General features: G+C 35.7%; 1 protein-coding gene across 3 annotated transcripts in view; it reads left to right on the forward strand.

The window, feature by feature from the left end:
* FAF1 (Fas associated factor 1) overlaps positions 1 to 19629 on the forward strand; it is a 495897-nt gene that overhangs the window by 382654 nt on the left and 93614 nt on the right. For all 3 annotated transcript variants that reach the window (XM_046003527.1, XM_046003533.1, XM_046003539.1), the window contains exons 14-15: positions 1506 to 1642; positions 6121 to 6209. In XM_046003527.1, the coding sequence (XP_045859483.1) occupies positions 1506 to 1642; positions 6121 to 6209 (226 nt within the window). The remainder of the gene's footprint in view (positions 1 to 1505; positions 1643 to 6120; positions 6210 to 19629) is intronic.

Raw genomic sequence — 19629 nt, forward strand, 5'->3', positions numbered from 1 at the left:
ATGTCCTGATCTACACATCTCTTTGATGAATTAAAGCTATATGGATGTGAAATTTGGTACCAGAGGCTGAGGCTGCTTGAGCACCTTTTATCATATAATAGTTCTGAAATGTGAAGATCTGAATTTTCATGGGAGCACTGATATTTCATGGCCAACAATGGATTTCTTAGAGCCATGTCCTTTCAAATTGCCATGAGGTCTGGTTATTGCTGCTCTAAATGTAAATACGAAACTGCCTCCCAATGAACTTATTGCGGTGGTGCTAACTTGTCTTGACACTCTTGCTGACAGATCTAGTGGCCCTTAACATGGTCTACTTTATATAGTCACAGCACAGGTTTTGTAGAAGATTCAGCCTAAATTTCTAGAATGAATTTCTATAGACAAGAGATATATTGGCTTTAAAAATTAAGAGGTTTGATTCTGTTTTGAATTTGGTTATCAAATGAATCTGAGCACATGACATTTTAATGCCGTTTGTCTTTTCAAATAGATTTACCTTCTAATGCATGTGACAACAGGATTTTGCTCATCAGCTAGAACATACATTTCAGAGTAGTTGTTACCTAAAATATTATCATAAGGCATAAGAAAACACACGATTTAAGTTGCCTTTCATGAACATAATTAAGAATTAATAAGCCAGTACCAGTGGCTAGTCCCCAGAATTTCCACTGTTTTGCCTTTTGTGACCTGTGTTATTAAAAGTCCATTATTTTTACAGACTTTATTAAATTGGATCTTATTAAAGCATTCTATATTTGCATTTGGTCTTTCATAATTCATTATTATTATGACATTTACTTTTTACCATCAGATCTGAAAACATATCATAAGCTACCCTTTTCTCTTGAAAGAAATGCTAATTTCAAACAGTCCTCTAATAGAAGAGAAAAGCTTTATCAGTTTTTTCATTTATTCCAGATCGTGTTAAGAATACTAATGCTAGACTTCAGTATGCTAATATCTCTGGGCTTTTTTTGGTCAAAAGCTTAGAATTATTATTTTTATCCCATGGTAAGTATGAAACCAGAAGACCTGCTACTACTGGAGAAAACACAATTCTAAAGTACAATTCTTGATTCTAAAGACTTGTGAAAATGTTGCTAAATCCTGTTTAGACTAGGATACTAGTCTAATTTAACTTTGTACCATACAATATTTGTCCTATTTAAGAAATTCTTTCCTCTTAAAATTCAGTTTGTTTGTTTTTCTCATAGTCTAGGTCAGTATAGTTCGCGGTGTTTAAGACTAAGAATCCTGTGTTGTCGGCCCCAGATAGCATTTAGGGTGTGCTTCCTGTGTTTCTATATGATAGTCACTTCTATATCATTTAAGATGTAGTTGAAAACTCAATATAGCAAGCTTTTATATATTGATATCAGACAGGCTATCTAATTATTACTAACATAATTAGTAAAGCACCTAGTGAGTTTTTTGTTAGGATACTAGTAAATTTATTAAAGTCTGAAATGAAATTTACTTTGGCTTTTGTCTCATTTTAGATTTCTGACAATGTGCAATAGACATTTTGGCAGTGTTGTTGCACAAACCATTCGGACTCAAAAAACAGATCAGTTTCCACTTTTTCTGATTATTATGGGAAAGCGATCATCTAATGAAGTGTTAAATGTGATACAAGGTAAAGTACATGTCACAAGGGGAGTAGAGTATCTTCCTGTGTATGTGATAACCTTATAATGTTTACCATCAAAGTTGACTGTAATTCTCTGTATGGGTGAACATCTTTGTATTTTCAAACGTAGAATATCCTAAAGAAGAACATCTTCAAAAAGTATAGGATCTATGAAAAATGAAATATGCTGCATGAAAATCTAACAGAAATTTCTTAATAAAGTTGCACAGCCCCTTGGACACAGCATAATCATATTAAATGTTCATAATTGCGAAGTTCTTTAAACTAGCAATCAAGTCATAATCAGTTGTCAAATATGACATTTCTTATACATGTATTGATTTCTTGCTGTAATGTTGAGTAGTTGAAAGAGATGCTTTAGTTATCTAGAAAAGCCAGTGACTAGATATGGCAAATAATTGTTCACACAGTGGTAGTTGTTTCCCCTTAATTGTGTGAATCTGTTTCTAGGATGCAGCGCTAAGGCTTGAAGCTATAGGATGCCTATGAATTTAATTGCATTGCATATTCTCTACCAAAAAAAAGTGAATGATTTTTTTTTACTGTTACTTATAAACCCCAAGGATTATTATAAAATATTACCTTATTTATATCACAGCTTAAATTGAAAACAGTATATCTTTTTTATGCCCCAAGGGAAAAGATGTTTCAAGTGCCCCAACTAAAGCTTGTGTTTGAGATACTTTATTTTTACCCTTATTTAAGTCAGAAGTTCTATAGCAGATAATATGATGGGGTATGTGATGTAAATTCTGGGGCCTTTAAAACTCAAAAACTCTGGTATTTTATGTTTGCTCTGTAACTAGACCATTGAGTTTCGTAAACAATGCTAAAGATCTGTGGGGGTAATGAATTGCATAGGATAAATGGATAATGAAAATACTATTTCATTCCTGTTTTCCCTGTCAGAGGCAATATTATAATAGTGTTTCTTAAAATATGGTCCATGGTTCTGGACGTCCTCTAGACCCTTTCAGTGGATCTGTGAGGTCAAATTATTTTCGTTACAGTAAAAAGACTTTTACTTTTTGCCTTTTTTTTTTAATTGACATTTGCACTGGTGGCACACAAAATCAGTGTTGTGTGAAACTGCTGGCACCTTCACACGAAACCAAGGTCATAACCAAAACTATACTAGTAGTCATATTCTTTACCTCCCTTATGTGCAATTAAAAACTTTCTTATTAAATTTTAACCCTTTTTATAGTTTGTGTGATTCAACTAGAGGTATAAAGAATGTGTTTCTGCTGCATTTCAGAGTACAAAGGTAGTCTCAAAGAAGAGTACTTGTGTGGTTGCTTGAGCTGAACTACTAGTCACTTTTTTCTTACAGAACATCATTTTTACTTGGAAATAACTGACGAACAAACTATACTTAGATAGCCTTGGTATTTGGTGAACCTTTTCTCCAGAATGAGCAAAGTGAGTCTAACACTTCAAGAAAAGTGAACTGACAGTACTTTTTGCTGATGATAAAATTTGAGCTTTTAAGCAAAATGTTATATCCTCCACCATGTGATTGACAGCTTAAATAATTTTCTGATGACATCAGCTCATATAACATTAAAGATAAATGCATAAGTCAGTAAACCAATATTTTGCACATGACCAGGGCATGATGTTTTAAAATCACACATAGGTAGAAGATCCATTCAAAGAGCGAGATAGGTCAGTGGATCTTAATACAACAAAGTATAAGAAGTTCATTAATGGTTTCAAATTTCTCACATACTTGAGGAAATTTCATCTTGTCAGTTTGGTGTATCAAAGAATATTTACAATTATTTGTTAAAATACTCCTCCAGGTGCTTGGGTGACTCAGTAAGGCAACTGCCTTCGGCTCAGGTCATGATCCTAGAGTCCTGGGATCGAGTCCCATATCGGGCTCCCTGCTCAGCAGAAGTCTGAGCTTCTCCCACTGACCTCTTTCTCTCTCTCTCTCTCTCTCAAATAAATTAAATCTTAAACAAATAAATAAAAATACTCCTCCTGTTTTCAACTGTGTATCTATGTGAGGCCAGATTTGCTTCATAAATTTCAACTAAGACATAAGACAACATAATGTAATTGGTTTAATATAGAAGTAGATTTGAGAATCCGGTTATGTTCTATTAAGCCAGACATTAAAAACATTTGCAAAAATGTTATAACAATACTGTTATTCTCACTAAACTTTTTCCTTGGAACATAGAGCTATTTTTCATAAAAATCTGGTATATCAACATGTAATGGGTTTATTATTGTTACTTTTAATGAACTGATAAATATGTTTTAAGTATTTCAGCTTCAATTTCTAACACAATAAATGTTGATAACAATAACCCACATAAAACTTATTTGAGAATCTCAGTAGTTGTGAATGGTGTAAACAAGTTTTGAAAACAGAAGTTTGAAAACCACTACAGTAGGTTATAAAGAAAAAACTTGTTTGGAACTGTATTAACTGGTACCTTTTCTCTGTCTTGTCCAGTTTGGTAGTGAGTCCTTACCATTAGGGCTGAAGCATAATTGATAAGCAGTGGCTTAAGCCTGAAAACGAATGGCCAGTATATAACCACATTTCTAGTACCCTCCATAAGGGATTCATATCCCATGCTCTGAGTGTTAGTCACTACAGTTTGCAAATAAGAAAGGGAAACTCAAAGATTTTCCCAGTATCCAAATGTACATTGAAAGTACCCCTAAACTTTTTGCATTTGTTATATCCATTCACAATAACTGCCACTGCTTATGTGTACTATATACAGAGGTAGTATTATCTTCATTTTACTGATAAGGGAATTGATTTTTAAGGAGCTATAGTCAGTCACTCATTCACTTATTTATTCATTTACTAAGTGGATATTTATTAAGCCCTTGTCACTTGCTAGGCAATTTCTAGGTACTAGATCATATAGTTAGTAAGTGGCAGAACTAGAATTAGAACTATGACTACAAAACCAGTGCTGCTTTCTCAGTACCATGATATCACACCAAGGTAATATTTGTTCTCTAGCTCATGTATTGAGAGAGTGGTACTGATGTGACTAAATATTCTTTGTTGAGGACCACACACGCTCCCTAACATGCTGCCAATGGTCAAAAGAAAAGTTGAGAAACAGACCACTGAAAGACCATGCTAGGGGCACCTGGGTGCTCAGTTGGTTAAGCATCTGCCTTCGACTCAGGTCATGATCCCAGGGTCCTGGAATCAAGCCCCACATTGGGCTCCCTGCTCAGCAGGAAGCCTGCTTTTCCCCCTCCCACTCCTCCTGCTTGTGTTCCCTCTCTCTCTCTCTCTCTCTCTCTCTGTCTCTCTCTGTCAAATAAATAAATGAAATCTTCTAAAAAAAAAAAAAAAAGGCGGGGGGGGGGCGGGGAGACCATGTTAGTCATACTCCAGAATAACACCAACAAGGATGCTTGCTACTTGTTGACCTATTTCATCAATGGGACAGAAAGACCTCAGGTCCTGGAGAAAGATAGGTTCTTTGTCTGTAGTTTTGAAAGAAGAGAAGAATTGCTATACCTTTATATATCTCTCTGGATTTCTGTGTTGTAGATGTATCCAAAGCAAGCGATAGGAGAGTGCTCTCAGGAAATGGCATATTTCTGCTATATGTTTGTTATGACCTTGGACAGGGAATAAAATAGTGTTAAGGAAAGTCAAACATTTTAATACTCTCATAAAACTAATATAACATTGTATGGTAACTAACTGGAATTAAAATTAAAACTTAAATAAATAAATACTCATAAAGTTTGTAGTATAGTCATTTGAAAGCAGCTGAAAGAAAAAATACCAACTTGGCAAAAAAAAAGAACTCGGTTTTTTTCAGAAAATGAATTACTATCTGCTTCACCAAAGAACTTTTAATGATAGGAGATAATTCTAAGTAGTGTATTGAGGTGGCAAAGAGAACAGACTTTTAATAAGTTAGACTCACTTGGTTTCAAATTCTCATCCCACCATTTAATCAGCCTGACCTTGATTGCACAGGCTACTCCAATTCTCAAAGCCTCATTTTCCTTCTCTAAAGTCAAAATCCTAATGATACCTTCAAAGAATTGTTGCATAGATTAAATGGGATAATATATGTAAAATGCTAAGCCTAACTACTGTCATATAAACAAATGGTAGTTGTTGCTAGTATTTTTAAGTAGTATGTTTCTATAACTTGAAAGAACTTTTGATTCTCATTTCTCAAACATTCTTCTTCATAGAGCTGAAACTCCTGTTAACAGATGGTTCCTTCAAATCTACTGTATTTGAAATTTCAACTGCCTATATACTGCTTTACTCTTTCACAGTGAACATATGAAACTTTTCAATGAAAAATGAAAGTATTTTAACTAGATATTAGTGTAGTAGTCTGTCATTTTTATTAGACTGTAGTTGTTCCTTAATGATTAATTCTAGAATGACTTTCCATTTTGTAATAACTTTACTAATGTAAAGTTTGGCAATCTCTATGTGTTGCTAGGTAACACAACAGTGGATGAGTTAATGATGAGACTCATGGCTGCAATGGAGATCTTCACTGCCCAACAACAGGAAGATATAAAGGATGAGGTAAGATGAAAGGTTAAGTAGACCTTTAATAGGATTTTGATGAAATAATTTGTCAAATGGAGATGCTTGCCTATGTCATGATGATAAATAAGGATGATGAAGATGCATTTCCAGATTAACCAAGGACTTTTATGCCATTGAGTTTATCATCCAGTCCATTCTTTTCATGACCCCAAGACCCAACAATTTATTTAACCTTATGGACATTTAAACTTGCTAGATTTGGAGTGGTGGCAGAAGGTCAATTTGTAGGAAATGAATTCTGAACCATATTTACAAAAGAAGCGGCAGTCTAGGAAATCCTGTGCACTGTGTGGTTTTTTCAACTCACTTTCAGGATCCTCTTACTCTTTTTTAAATATTGAGGTTGATTAGAAATAAACATAATTTACATTTTTGAAGCAGTGCGAGAATTAGTAAAAGATCTCCAGAATTCTGAATTTTTCAGTCTCCTGAATATATTCAGTTGGTATAGATGGTATGAGAATGGATCCTCAAATAAAATAATAATAACAGCAATATTGATCATGACAATAGTAGTCAACATTTACTGAATATTTATAATCTGCTAAGCACTGAACTAAGCACTTTACATATAGTATCTCATGTAATCCCAAAACAACCCCTGAGGTTGTTTATGAGTCACACAGAGTTCTGGCAGAAAACATATGGCACTTTCAAACTGGGTTATTTGAGAACAGTTTAATAAGAGAACTGTTTTTAAAGGTAAGGGCAGGGTTTATAGAAGTCAGCAATGAATGGTACCAACTCGAGGGCTAAAGGGAAATTACCACATGTAGGCCTAAAGTCCTCTTCTATTGAGAGGACTGTATCTGATAGATGGATATACCCAACACTTGGTGACCTGTTAGGGAGAAAACCAGAAAATAGCTTTACTTTCTTTCCATACTCTGATCTTCTGCTATTACTATTTACCTAACCCAACCAGACGTTGAAAGGCGAGAGAACCTCCCGGGGCAAAAAACTAGGTGGAACAAGAATACTGAGGGGCAATCCATAGTCTAGCACAGAGTGTACTATTATCTCCACTTTTCAGGTGAGAAAACTGAGAATCAAAAGGGTTAAGTTAATTTACCCAAGATCACACGACTAGTGGGACCTATAATAATCCCAAGTAATTATTAGTGCCTTATCAGTCAAAAAATTTCTGGATTTGGAAAATAACCTGAAGGTAAAATATGAAACACATGTTAGCATTTGTTAATTTGAGATGCTCAGTTCACAGGTATTTCTTAAGTTGTCCTTCTTAATATTTTTAATTGAAAAAAATTTTTCATAGACAAGTAGGGAAAGTTTGATTTCTGAGCAATGAAGAAAAGCTTCCAACTATAGTGAATGTTTTCATTATAATACCCATTAGCTATTGCAAGTGGAAAACATGTAGATAATTTTAACGTAAGGTAGAGCTATTATATTTTACCTTACTTTCTTGTCTCTTTCTTCTGTTAGACTGTGAGTTTAAGAGCCAGAGTTGTATCATATTCACATTTATAACTGTATCCCCTAACAGTGTACCTAGGACAAAGTCGGTACTCAATAAATGTTTATTAAATGATTGAATAAATTAGTATTGGAAGAATTCACATGAAATAATGTTACTTGAAAAAAGAATAATTCTTGGGCGCCTGGGTGGCTCAGTGGGTTAAGCCGCTGCCTTCGGCTCGGGTCATGATCTCAGGGTCCTGGGATCGAGTCCCGCATCGGGCTCTCTGCTCAGCAGCGAGCCTGCTTCCCTCTCTCTCTCTCTGCCTGCCTCTCTGTCTACTTGTGATCTCTCTCTGTCAAATAAATAAATAAAATCTTTAAAAAAAAAAAAAAGAATAATTCTTGATTGCAGTGGTATAAAACCTGATGTGTCCGTACTAACAAATACGAAAATTTAGAGTGCTGTAATTAGTTTAGAGTTTTACACACATTAGGTTTCTTTTATTGCTGGAAAAATGATGTTTGTAATTTCCTTAATAGTCAGTGTTTCATTTACTATAAAGAAAAGGTAATCAGGTATATGGTGGAAAGATGTTTGTCTGTTACTCTATAAATTGACAGTGACATTTTGAAATAATGAAGTACTGTACTTACTTAGGAATTTGTAATAATAGGTGTGTTGCCTTTCAAGATTACATTTATCCTGGAATAGAGGCATTGATTGACAATAATTCACTAAACACATTCTTCAGCCATTTAAATCTTGAGTCTCATTAGTACTAGATTTACAGATTATGCTGTATAATAATATGAATGCACAATATTTGTGCATTCATATTCCCAGTTCATTCTTTTCATCTTAATTTGTGTTCCTCATAATTCATTGGTAAAGAAATTGACTTTAATTCCTTTAATACTGAGCACAAAATTTAATATGAAGGTTACAGGAAAAATCCAAGGCTCCACATTAATTGAAATTTTTATTGAAATTTAACTGCAAGAGGTAAGGATTTCTCTTTATTTTTAGAGTGTCTTCATGAAAGTTACCATTCTTTTCATAAGTAGAGTTCCTAAGAAAAGCTTTTCTAGGTTCAAAGACTTGTTTTGGACTATGCGTAAATCATAATGGTTGTGGTATCCGCTGCATATGTGACAAGAAACACTGTCCTAGTTATTGTGAATTTGCCTTTACTCTTCAAAAAAATTTCAAGTAACACTTTATCTTAAGCTTTCAATGAAAATCAAAATCATGAACAGGTTTGGAGGATGGCTTCCTAGGCCTGAATTCATATAAACTTAACTTTGGTTTAGTTGCATCCATCTCTTCAATGATTCCATTGTATTAGTGCGACTAGAGATACCTATGCTGTACAGTGTTTTTATTAAATAAAACCAAGCCCAGACATATTCATACTCTGCATCATTCTTTAATGGCACAGAATGGACTAACCTTTATATCACTAGTTGTTCTATTTCTAATCAGGGAGTAAACATTATAGAGCCTCTTATTTTGGTAGAACTGCCTATAGCTTTATTCACAGACATTTTCATTAGTGGTATGGTTTCTTAAGTGTTTACTGAGTCTTTATCAAGTATATAGCACTGTGTTCAGTCTTGGGGACAGAGGTACTTAGCTACAGTTTCACTTATTGGCAAAGATCACTACCTGATAGTAGCCTGTTTGGATTCAGAATTTAGAATCTATTTAGAATCAGAACGTTTAGAATCTGTTTTTGCTTACAGCCTGGTTCCAAACAATAGATACATTCTAACATGTAAATAGATTTGGTTATTTTCATATGTCCTATTTTCTTTAGCCATTAGTAATCCAGAAACCTCTGATTAATAAGAGTTTATGATACTTAGTTCCTAATCTGTTTATTATTTCATTCATTTCTTTGTTCATCCATTCAACAATTTATTTAGAATCCTCAGTATTGTAGGTGCAAAGATTACTTCTTTCCAGATTTTCTTTCTTCCTGATTCATTCTTTTTTTAAAATTTATTTATTTATTTATTTATTTATTTATTTTCAGCGTAACAGAATTCATTGTTTATGCACCACACCCAGTGCAATACGTGCCCTCCATAATACCCTCCACCTGGCTCCCCCAACCTCCCACCCCCCACCCCTTCAAAACCCTCAGATTGTTTTTCAGAGTCCGTAGTCTCTCATGGTTCATCTCCCCTTCCAATTTCCCTCAACTCCCTTCTCTTCTCCATCTCCCCATGTCCTCCATGTTATTTGTTATGCTCCACAAATAAGTGAAACCGTATGATAATTGACTCTCTCTGCTTGACTTATTTCACTCAGCATAATCTCTTCCAGTCCCATCCATGTTGCTACAAAAGTTGGATATTCATCCTTTCTGATGGAGGCATAATACTCCATCCTGTATATGGACCACATCTTCCTTATCCATTCGTCCGTTGAAGGGCATCTTGGTTCTTTCCACAGTTTGGCAACCATGGCCATTGCTGCTATAAACATTGGGGGTACAGATGGCCCTTCTTTTCACTACATCTGTATCTTTGGGGTAAATACCCAGCAGTGCAATTGCAGGGTCATAGGGAAGCTCTATTTTTAATTTCTTAAGGAATCTCCACACTGGTCTCCAAAGTGGCTGCACCAACTTGCATTCCCACCAACAGGGTAAGAAGGTTCCCCTTTCTCCACATCCTCTCCAACACACGTTGTTTCCTGTCTTGCTAATTTTGGCGATTCTAACTGGTGTAAGGTGGTTAAAACGCTTCAGAGTATAAGGATAGAGGGAACAATGCCTGAACTTCATAAAATCTATCTATGATAAACCCACAGCAAATACCATCCTCAATGGGGAAAAGCTTGCAGGCTTCCCGTTGAGATCAGGAACACAACAAGGATGCCCACTCTCACCAGTTTTGTTCAACATAGTATTAGAAGTCGTAGCAACAGCAATCAGACAACAAAGAAGTAAAAGGAGTCATGGAGCAATGAAGAAGTCAAACTCTCTCTCTTCGCAGATGACATGATACTTTATATGGAAAATCCAAAAGACTCCACCCCCAAATTACTAGAACTCATACAACAATTCAGTAATGTGGCAGGATACAAAGTCAATGTACAGAAATAAGTTGCTTTCTTATACACTAACAATGAAAATACAGAAAGGGAAATTAGAGAATCGATTCCATTTACTATAGCACCAAGAACCATAAGATACCTGGGAATAAACCTAAACAAAGAGGTAAAGGATCCATACTCGAGGAACTACGTGAAAGAAACTGAAGAAGACACAAAAAGATGGAAGACCATTCCATGTTCTTGGATTGGAAGAATAAACATTGTTAAAATGTCTATACTACCTAGAGCAATCTATACCTTTAATGCCATTCCAATCAAAATTCCACCGGTATTTTTCAAAGAGCTGGAGCAAATAATCCTAAAATTTCTATGGAATCAGAAGAGACCCTGAATTGCTAAGGAAATGTTGAAAAAGAAAAACAAAACTGAGAGCATCATGTTACCTGACTTCAAGCTTTACTACAAAGCTGTGATCACCAAGACAGCATGGTACTGGCATAAAAACAGACACACAGACCAGTGGAACAGAGAGCCCAGATATGGACCCTCAACTCTATGGTCAAATAATCTTCGACAACGCAGGAAAAATATACAATGGAAAAAAGACAGTCTCTTCAATACATGGTGCTGGGAAAACTGGACAGCGATATGTAGAAGAATGAAACTCGACCATTCTCTTACACCGTACACAAAGATAAACTCGAAATGGATAAAAGACCTCAACGTGAGACAGGAATCCATCAGAATCCTAGAGTAGGCAGTAACCTCTTCGATATCAGCCACAGCAACTTCTTTCAAGATATGTCTCCAAAGGCAAAGAAAACAAAAGCGAAAATGAACTTTTAGGACTTCATCAAGATCAGAAGCTTCTGCACAGCAAAGAAAACAGTCAACAAAACAAAGAGGCAATCCACGGAATGGGAGAAGATATTTGCAAATGACAGTACAGACGAGAGGTTGATATCCAGGATCTATAAAGAACTTCTCAAACCAATACGCACAAAACAGATAATCATGTCAAAAAATGGGCAGAAGACATGAGCAGACACTTCTCCAATGAAGACATACAAATGGCTATCAGACACATGAAAAAATGTTCCTGATTCATTCTTGCTAGGCTGTATGTTTCAAGGAATTTATCCATTTCTTGTTAAATTATCTAATTTATTTGCATACTGGCATATAATGGTTCATAGTCATCTCTTACAATCCTTTGTGTTTCTTTCTATGAATTGGAACATCTCTTATTTCTGATTTTATGACTTCTTTTTTTTTCCTGGTCAGTCTAGCTAAAGGCTTTTTAATTTTGTTTATCTTTTTAAAAAAAAAATCAGCTCTTAGTTTCAATGATCTTTTCTTATTGAAATATAATTGACGTGAAATATATTAGTTTCAGGTGTACAACAATGATTCAATAATTCTATACTATTCAGTGCTCACCATGATAAATGTAGTCACACTGATCTTTTCTATTGTCTTTTAGCCTCCATTTCCTTCTGCTCTGATCTTTGTCATTTTTTCCTTTTGCTGACTTTGAGCTTGTTCCTTTTCTGGTTCTTTGAGATGTAAAGTTAGATTGTTTGAGATCTTTCTTGTTTCTTGATGTAGGCATTTATCACTATGAGCTTCTTGCTTATAATTGCGTCGGCAGTGTCCCATAAGTTTTGGTACATTGTATTTCCATTTTCATTTGTCGTAAGGTATTTTTTTATTTCTTCTTTAACCCACTGGTTGTTCAGTAGCATGTTGTTTAAGCTCCACTATTTGTGAATATTCCAGTTGTCTTCTTGTAATTGATTTTTAGTTTCGTACCATTTTGGTTGGAAAAGATGCTTGATATGATTTCAGTCTTCTTAAATTTACTAAGATGTTTTTGTGTGTGCCCTAACATATGGTTATCCTGGACAGTGTTCCATGTGTGCTTGAGACAAATGTGTATTCTGTTGCTTTGGATAAAATGTCCTGTATATGTTTGTTAAGTCCATCTGTCCAACCCATCATTTTATTCAATGTTTCCTCATTGATTTTCTGTCTGGGTGATATATCCTTTGATGAAATTGGGGTATTAAAGTCCCCTACTATTATTATATTGCTGTCTCTTTTTCCCTTTTAGGTCTGTTAATATTTGTTTTCTGTATTTAGCTACTCCTTTGTTGGATACATAAATATTTTAAAAAGGATTCTTTATCCAGTGTTTTTTCTCCATAGTTAGTCCCAGATCACAGAAGATAATAATTTCTCTCATCTTGATTTGTATATTCATTTCATAAATATTTATTGATTTTTCCTATGTACTGGAAACTGTGTAAAGCACAAGTACCACAGCTGTGTGTAAGATAGATAGGGCCATTGAAATTACAACCCAGCAGTTCCAATATATCCTATGAAGTAATCAAGTAGCTAAAGTCTCAGGAGCACCTTGTCAGAGGGAGCTAGACATGCTATGTAGGAACTTGACATAGACCACAGAGAAGGGCTTTTGCATTCTCCAGGGCAAGCTATGAGGCAGGTAGAACAAGTGAGAATGAAGATAGTAATAACAGTCACTCTTCAGGTTCCTGCTACATGCCAACCATAGGTATTTCTCAGTGTGATTCCTAGACAACCATAGTACTTAGTTATTTACCAAGAATTCCAGGCAGTTTGGTATGACAAGCAATTTAATCAATTTTATTAACATTTATTTCACATTTTGAAATGTAAAATAAATTGTGATATCCCTCCAAATCCCATTTCATTCATCATATCTGTTACAATTTATTAGGCTGCTCATGTACAAGAAAGATTGCATTGGATGTTTTGTTCAGACAAATTCATTTAACTGGGGCAGTTTACTTTGGCTTCTGAACTTTTATTACATTCACATGTTATTACTAAATTTACATTCATTTTTTCCTTGCTTAAATTAGTTATATTCTTAATTCCCCAAAATTGATCATGGCTGAAATGTGGTACATTGAAGCATAAAAGTAATGGTGAAAATAGTATAGTAAATATTGTAAATCAGTATAACATAGTTCAAACTAATTCAGCATTAACATAAATATAATTTAGAGAACTCCAGTGCTAGTGTAGAAGATGCCAGGACAGCTGACTCTGATTGTAATGATTTTATACTAGCTGCCGTAAAAAAGAAAAAAAAATTTTTGATTGAGAGGTGAATATATGGAAGTTGATTGTATAGAAGAAACAATCCATTTACCACTAGGGCCACTATTTCTGAGGTTATTCATAAAAGCATGAAGGCTTCAGAGCTTTTGTTTCATTATCAAATAAAGACCAGTGACTTATCTTTTTGTTAAATCATAGATTTTTTTTCAGAACAAGAGAAAAAGTAATACCACTTAAAAAAAATCTTATTGTACAAGGCAGAAAAGTGACTAAACCACAGATGAGAAATCGTTTACAAATTGCGTTCCTTGAGATAAAAGTGAATTCAAATCCCACTACTGCGAAGAAACTTGTAAACCCATCTCCAAAGTTAACAATAAAAAAAAAAAAAATACTCGTCAAGACAATAGAATAATTTCCTGGGAAAGTACTTTCTCAAATTATACTGTTGAGTGGCATGCAATGGCAATAGGACAGTTTGTGGAGGAGCAATGACCACATTCTGCATGTTATGCTGCTTTATAGTTAGTTAGATTACCACTAAGATATACACAATAAGAATCAGTTCTTGGCATGCTGTTATTTGTATGTATACAAGATAGAAGTAGTCATCACTGTTCATTCTATTTATCAGTGAGAAATACATTACAAGAGAAGTTTTTAGTTTAATGGTTATGTTGCAGAGTTTGAGTTAGACTTAAAAACATGAGCTAGAATATAAATGGTAAGAGTCACTGGCTTGCCCACACTGCAGCATGGCCACTTGGGTTCCCACAAAGATGGCCTCAGTTTCCACCTTCCCCCCCAAATTTTGCTTCTTGTCCGATTGCAGTGGGGTCTCGAGACCCCTCACGGGAGGTCATTGAGATCTCTCACCCTGCCTGGCTGTGAGTAGGAGCGGGAGTGGAGGTGGGGGCCCAGGGCCCGTTCATGCCATTTGGAAATACTTGTCTCGTGTAGATCCAGCCTTAATGTTTTTCTGACATCCTAGTGAAAGCAGACCCTGCACAAAGTGGATATCAGAGTTAATACTGTGAGGAGACAAAATAACGAGAATAGTTTTACCAAAGATAATGAAATACCGCATAATGTCTGCATTTTACCATTGATTTGAGTGCGTCCTTAGAAAACTGAATGTAACAAAAACCCAGGACATTTTTGGAAATTGTATGCTCTAGCAAACTTTGTGTGAATTTTTATACAAGCACTGTTTTATGAGTTATATAAAATGTTATAAAAATAGAAAAAAAAAACCATGAGCTAGAGTTGGTACTATTGACAAACTATACTTCAAAGGACACCATCCAGAAAGTGAAAGGACAATCCACAAATTGGAAGAAAATCTTTGCCAGTCATGTATTTGAGAAAAGGACGTATATCTAGACTATATAAAGACTTCTTACAACTCAATAATAAAAAGACAAATTACCCCCTTTTAAAAATCCACAAAGATTCTGAAAAGACATTCCCCCTTGGGAGATATACAAGTAGCCAATAAGCACATGTAATGATGTTCCACATCATAGTGATCAGGCAAATGCAAATCAAAACAACAATGAGATAATACTACCTCACACAAAATGGCTGGTATCAAAAGATAACAAGTGTTAGTGAAGATATGGAGAAATCTGAACCCTCGTAGACTGCTGGTGGGAGTATAAAATGGAACAGCTGTTTTAGAAAACAGTATGGCAGTTCCTCAAATGATTTAACATAGTTACCATATGATCCAGCAGTTTCATTGATAGTCATACCTAAGAGAAGTGAAAATATATGTCCACACAAAAATCTGTGCATGTGTAGCAACTTCTTTCTAGATATGTCTTCTGAAGCAAGGGAAACAGAAGCAAAAATAAACTATCGGGACTTTAACAAAACAAAAAGCTTTTGTACAGCAAAGAAAACAATCAACAGCCCGCTCCCCCTCTCCCAATCCCACCTCCCCCCAGCAACCCCCAGTTTATTTGTGAGATTAAGAGTCATTTATGGTTTGTCTCCTTCCCAATCCCATCTTGTTTCATTTATTCTTCTCCTATCCCCCTAACCCCCCATGTTGCTTCTCCATGTCCTCATATCAGGGAGATCATATGATAGTTGTCTTTCTCCGATTGACTTATTTCACTAAGCATGATACACTCTAGTTCCATCCACGTCGTCGCAAATGGCATAAGAGACTATGGACTCTGAAAAACAACCTGAGGGTTTTGAAGGGTCAGGGGTGGGAGGTTGGGGCAACCTGAGGGTTTTGAAGGGTCAGGGGTGGGAGGTTGGGGGAACAGGTGGTGGGTAATGGGGAGGGCACGTTTTGCATGGAGCACTGGGTGTTGTGCAAAAAGAATGAATAATGTTACACTGAAAAAATAAATAAAATGAAAGAAAAGAAAAAAAAAACAATCAACAAAACTAAAAAGCCACTTATGGAATGGAAGAAAATATTTGCCAATGACATATCCAATAAAGGATTAGTACCCAAAATATATTAAAAAAAACTTATCAAACTCAATACCCCAAAAATGAATAATCCAATTTAAAAATGGTCAAAAGACATGAATGTACATTTTTCCAAAGAAGACAGACAGATAGCCAATAGACACATGAGAAGATGCTCATCATCACTGATCATCAGGGAAATACAAACCATGACTACAATGAGATATCCCCTCACACCTGTCAGAATGGCTAAAATGAACAACACAAGAAACAACAAAGTGATGTCAAGGATGTGGATAAAGAGGAACCCTCTTGCACTGTTGGTGGGAATGCAAACAGGTGCACCCACTCTGGAAAAGAGTATAGAGGTTCCTCAAAAAGTTAAAAATAGAACTACCCTATAGTCCAGAAATTGCCACTGCTGGGTATTTACCCAAAGAATACAAAAATGCTAATTCAAAGGGATACATGTGCCCATCCATTGATGAATGGATAAAAAAGAGGTGGTAGAACCCATTCTGCCACCCCCCTCCCCTCTGTAACCCTCAGTTTGTTTCCCAGAGTCCATAGTCTTTCGTGGTTCATCTCCCCGTCTATTTCCCCCACCCCCCTTCATTTTTCCCTTCCTTCTCCTAATGTCCTCCATGCTATTCCTTATGTTCCACATATAAGTGAAACCATATGATAACTGTCTGTCTCTGCTTGACTTGTTTCACTTAGCATAATCCCCTCTAGTTCCATCCATGTCAATGCAAATGGTGGGTATTCATTCTTTCTGAGTAATATTGGCTGAGTAATATTCTGTTGTATATATGGACCGCATCTTCTTTATCCATTCATCTGTTGAAGGGCATCTCGGCTCTTTCCACAGTTTGGCTAGTGTGGACATTGCTCCTCTGAACATTGGGGTGCGCGTGCCCCTTCTTTTCACTCTGTCTGTATCTTTGGGGTAAATACCCAGTAGTGCAATTGCTGGGTCATAGGGTAGGTCTATTTTTAACTTCTTGAGGAAACTCCATACTGTTTTCCAAAGTAGCTGTACCAACTTGCATTCCCACCAACAGTGTAAAAGTGTTCCCCTTTCTCCAACCTTTCCAACTTTTGTTGTTTCCTGCCTTATTTATTTTTACCATTCTGACTGGTATAAGGTGATATCTCAGTGTGGTTTTGATTTGAATTTCCCTGATGGCTAATGATGTTGAACATTTTTTTCATGTGTCTTTTGGTCATTCATATTTCTTTGGAGAAGGGGAGATGGGTTAGCCCGGTGGTAAGTATTAAGAAGGGCACGTATTGCAAGGAGCACTGGGTGTTGCACACAAACAGTGAATCATGGAACTCTACATCAAAAACTAATGAAGTACTGTATGGTAACTAACACACTAAAAAAAGAGAGAGAGAGATACATCAGCTTCAAAAGCCTCTAAATATTCTTCTGGCTTTTAGGGTGTGTTTTAGGATATGAAGATTTCCTGATTCAAGTTAAATTGTCCTGAGATGTATCGTAAAATGTAAATACCATAGCTAACATATTTTTAAAAGATTTTATTCATTTATCTGAGAGAGAGAGAGAGAAAGAGCACATGAGCCTGGGGGGAAGGGCACAGGGAGAGGGAGAATGGGACTGCCCACTGAACAGGGAGGCTGACATGGAATTTGGTCCTGGGATCCTGGTATCATGACCTGAAGAGAAAACAGACACTTAACTGACTGAGCCACCCAGGCACCCCTATATCTAACATTTTATTTTACATTTGTATTCCATATAAGAGTGTGTTTTATTTAACTTTATACATCTCATAGCACCAAGTAGAGAGTTTTGCAAAATAAACTTCCACAAAAACAGAAAGAAAAAAGAAAAAAATAATTATTTACCTCGTCATAAGTTTTTGTTTTGTTTTAAGATTTTATTTATTTGACAGAGAGAGACACAGCAAGGGAGGAAACACAAGCAGAGAGAGTGGGAGAGGGAGAAGCAGACTTCCCGCCTAGTGGGGAGCCCGATGTGGAGCTCAATCCCAGGACTCTGGGATCATGACCTGAGCCTAAGGCAGATGCTTAACCGACTGAGCTACCCAGGCGCCCCATGGTCAAAGGTTTTAGACATAACTATCTAGTAAATCACTCATTCATATATATTTATATGCTATGTGCTATGTAAAGCAATATACAACCAGGGCTCTTTTAGTAGTTCTTAGAAACAGCATCTTTTAAAAATTCATCAAATGAAATCTTACAGGAAGCCCCAATATATGAAACATACCTGCAGACACTTGATTGAAATGGGGGATATGGGATCTGGAGCCCCCAGCCTGTCCTTCCCTTAATGATGAGGGGAGCTTATAAGGAACTGCCAAAGAACCTCAGGGCTTAGTGAACAGACCTGAATACAGATGGCAGGGATATTGGATTCAAATCTGAGTAAAAACTGAGCTCTATAATATATTAACTATAGATTGTTGATCATGAAACTTCTCTGAATTGCCTACCTATTTAAAATGTGACTAAATATATATACTGGTAAGTGTTGCTTTAAATGGAATAATAGGTATAACTACTGCTGTTATCTTGTTTACTGTTTTTTTCATTCACTCAAAAAATTGATTTAGATGTATATAAACAATAGAATATTATTAGCTATAAAATAGAAGGGAAATTTGTCATTGCTATGACATGGATGGACTTTGAAGACATTATGCTTAGTGAAGTAAGTCAGAGAAAGACACATACCCAGAGAAAGACAAATCCTGTGTGGTCTCACTTATGTATGGACTCTATTGAAAGAAAAAAAAAGACTACCTGGGTGGCTCAGTTGGCTAAGCATCCGATGCTTGATTTCTGGTTAGGTCATGATTTCAGGGTTGTAAGATCAAACCCTGCCTTGGGCTCCACACACATGGAGAGTCTGCTTGAGATTTCCCCCCTCCCCACCCCATACATGCTCTATAAATTAATTAATTAATTTTAAAAATCTTAAAAAAAATAAGAACTCAGAGAACAGATAGATCGGTCATGGCCAGAGGTGGGTGTTGAGGGGTTAAGGAAATAGATGAAGATGGTAAAAGGTACAAATTTCCAGTTATGACATAAAGAAATCACAAAATGTGATACACAGTGTGGTAACTGTGATAACTGAATACTGTTTTGTATATTTTAATGTTGCTAAGAGAGTAGATCTTAAAAGTTCTCATCACAAGAAAACAAATGGTAACTGTATATAGTGATTTATTATGATCATTTCATAATCACAAATACTGAATTATTGTGTCTATATCTGAAACCAGTATAACATTATATGTCAATTACACCTCAATAAAAAAATACTCATTCAAAAAAAAAGAGGTGGAATATGTGTATATACAATGGACT

The sequence above is a fragment of the Meles meles genome, chromosome 1 (assembly GCF_922984935.1).
Source record: "Meles meles chromosome 1, mMelMel3.1 paternal haplotype, whole genome shotgun sequence".
Classification (NCBI taxonomy): domain Eukaryota; kingdom Metazoa; phylum Chordata; class Mammalia; order Carnivora; family Mustelidae; genus Meles; species Meles meles.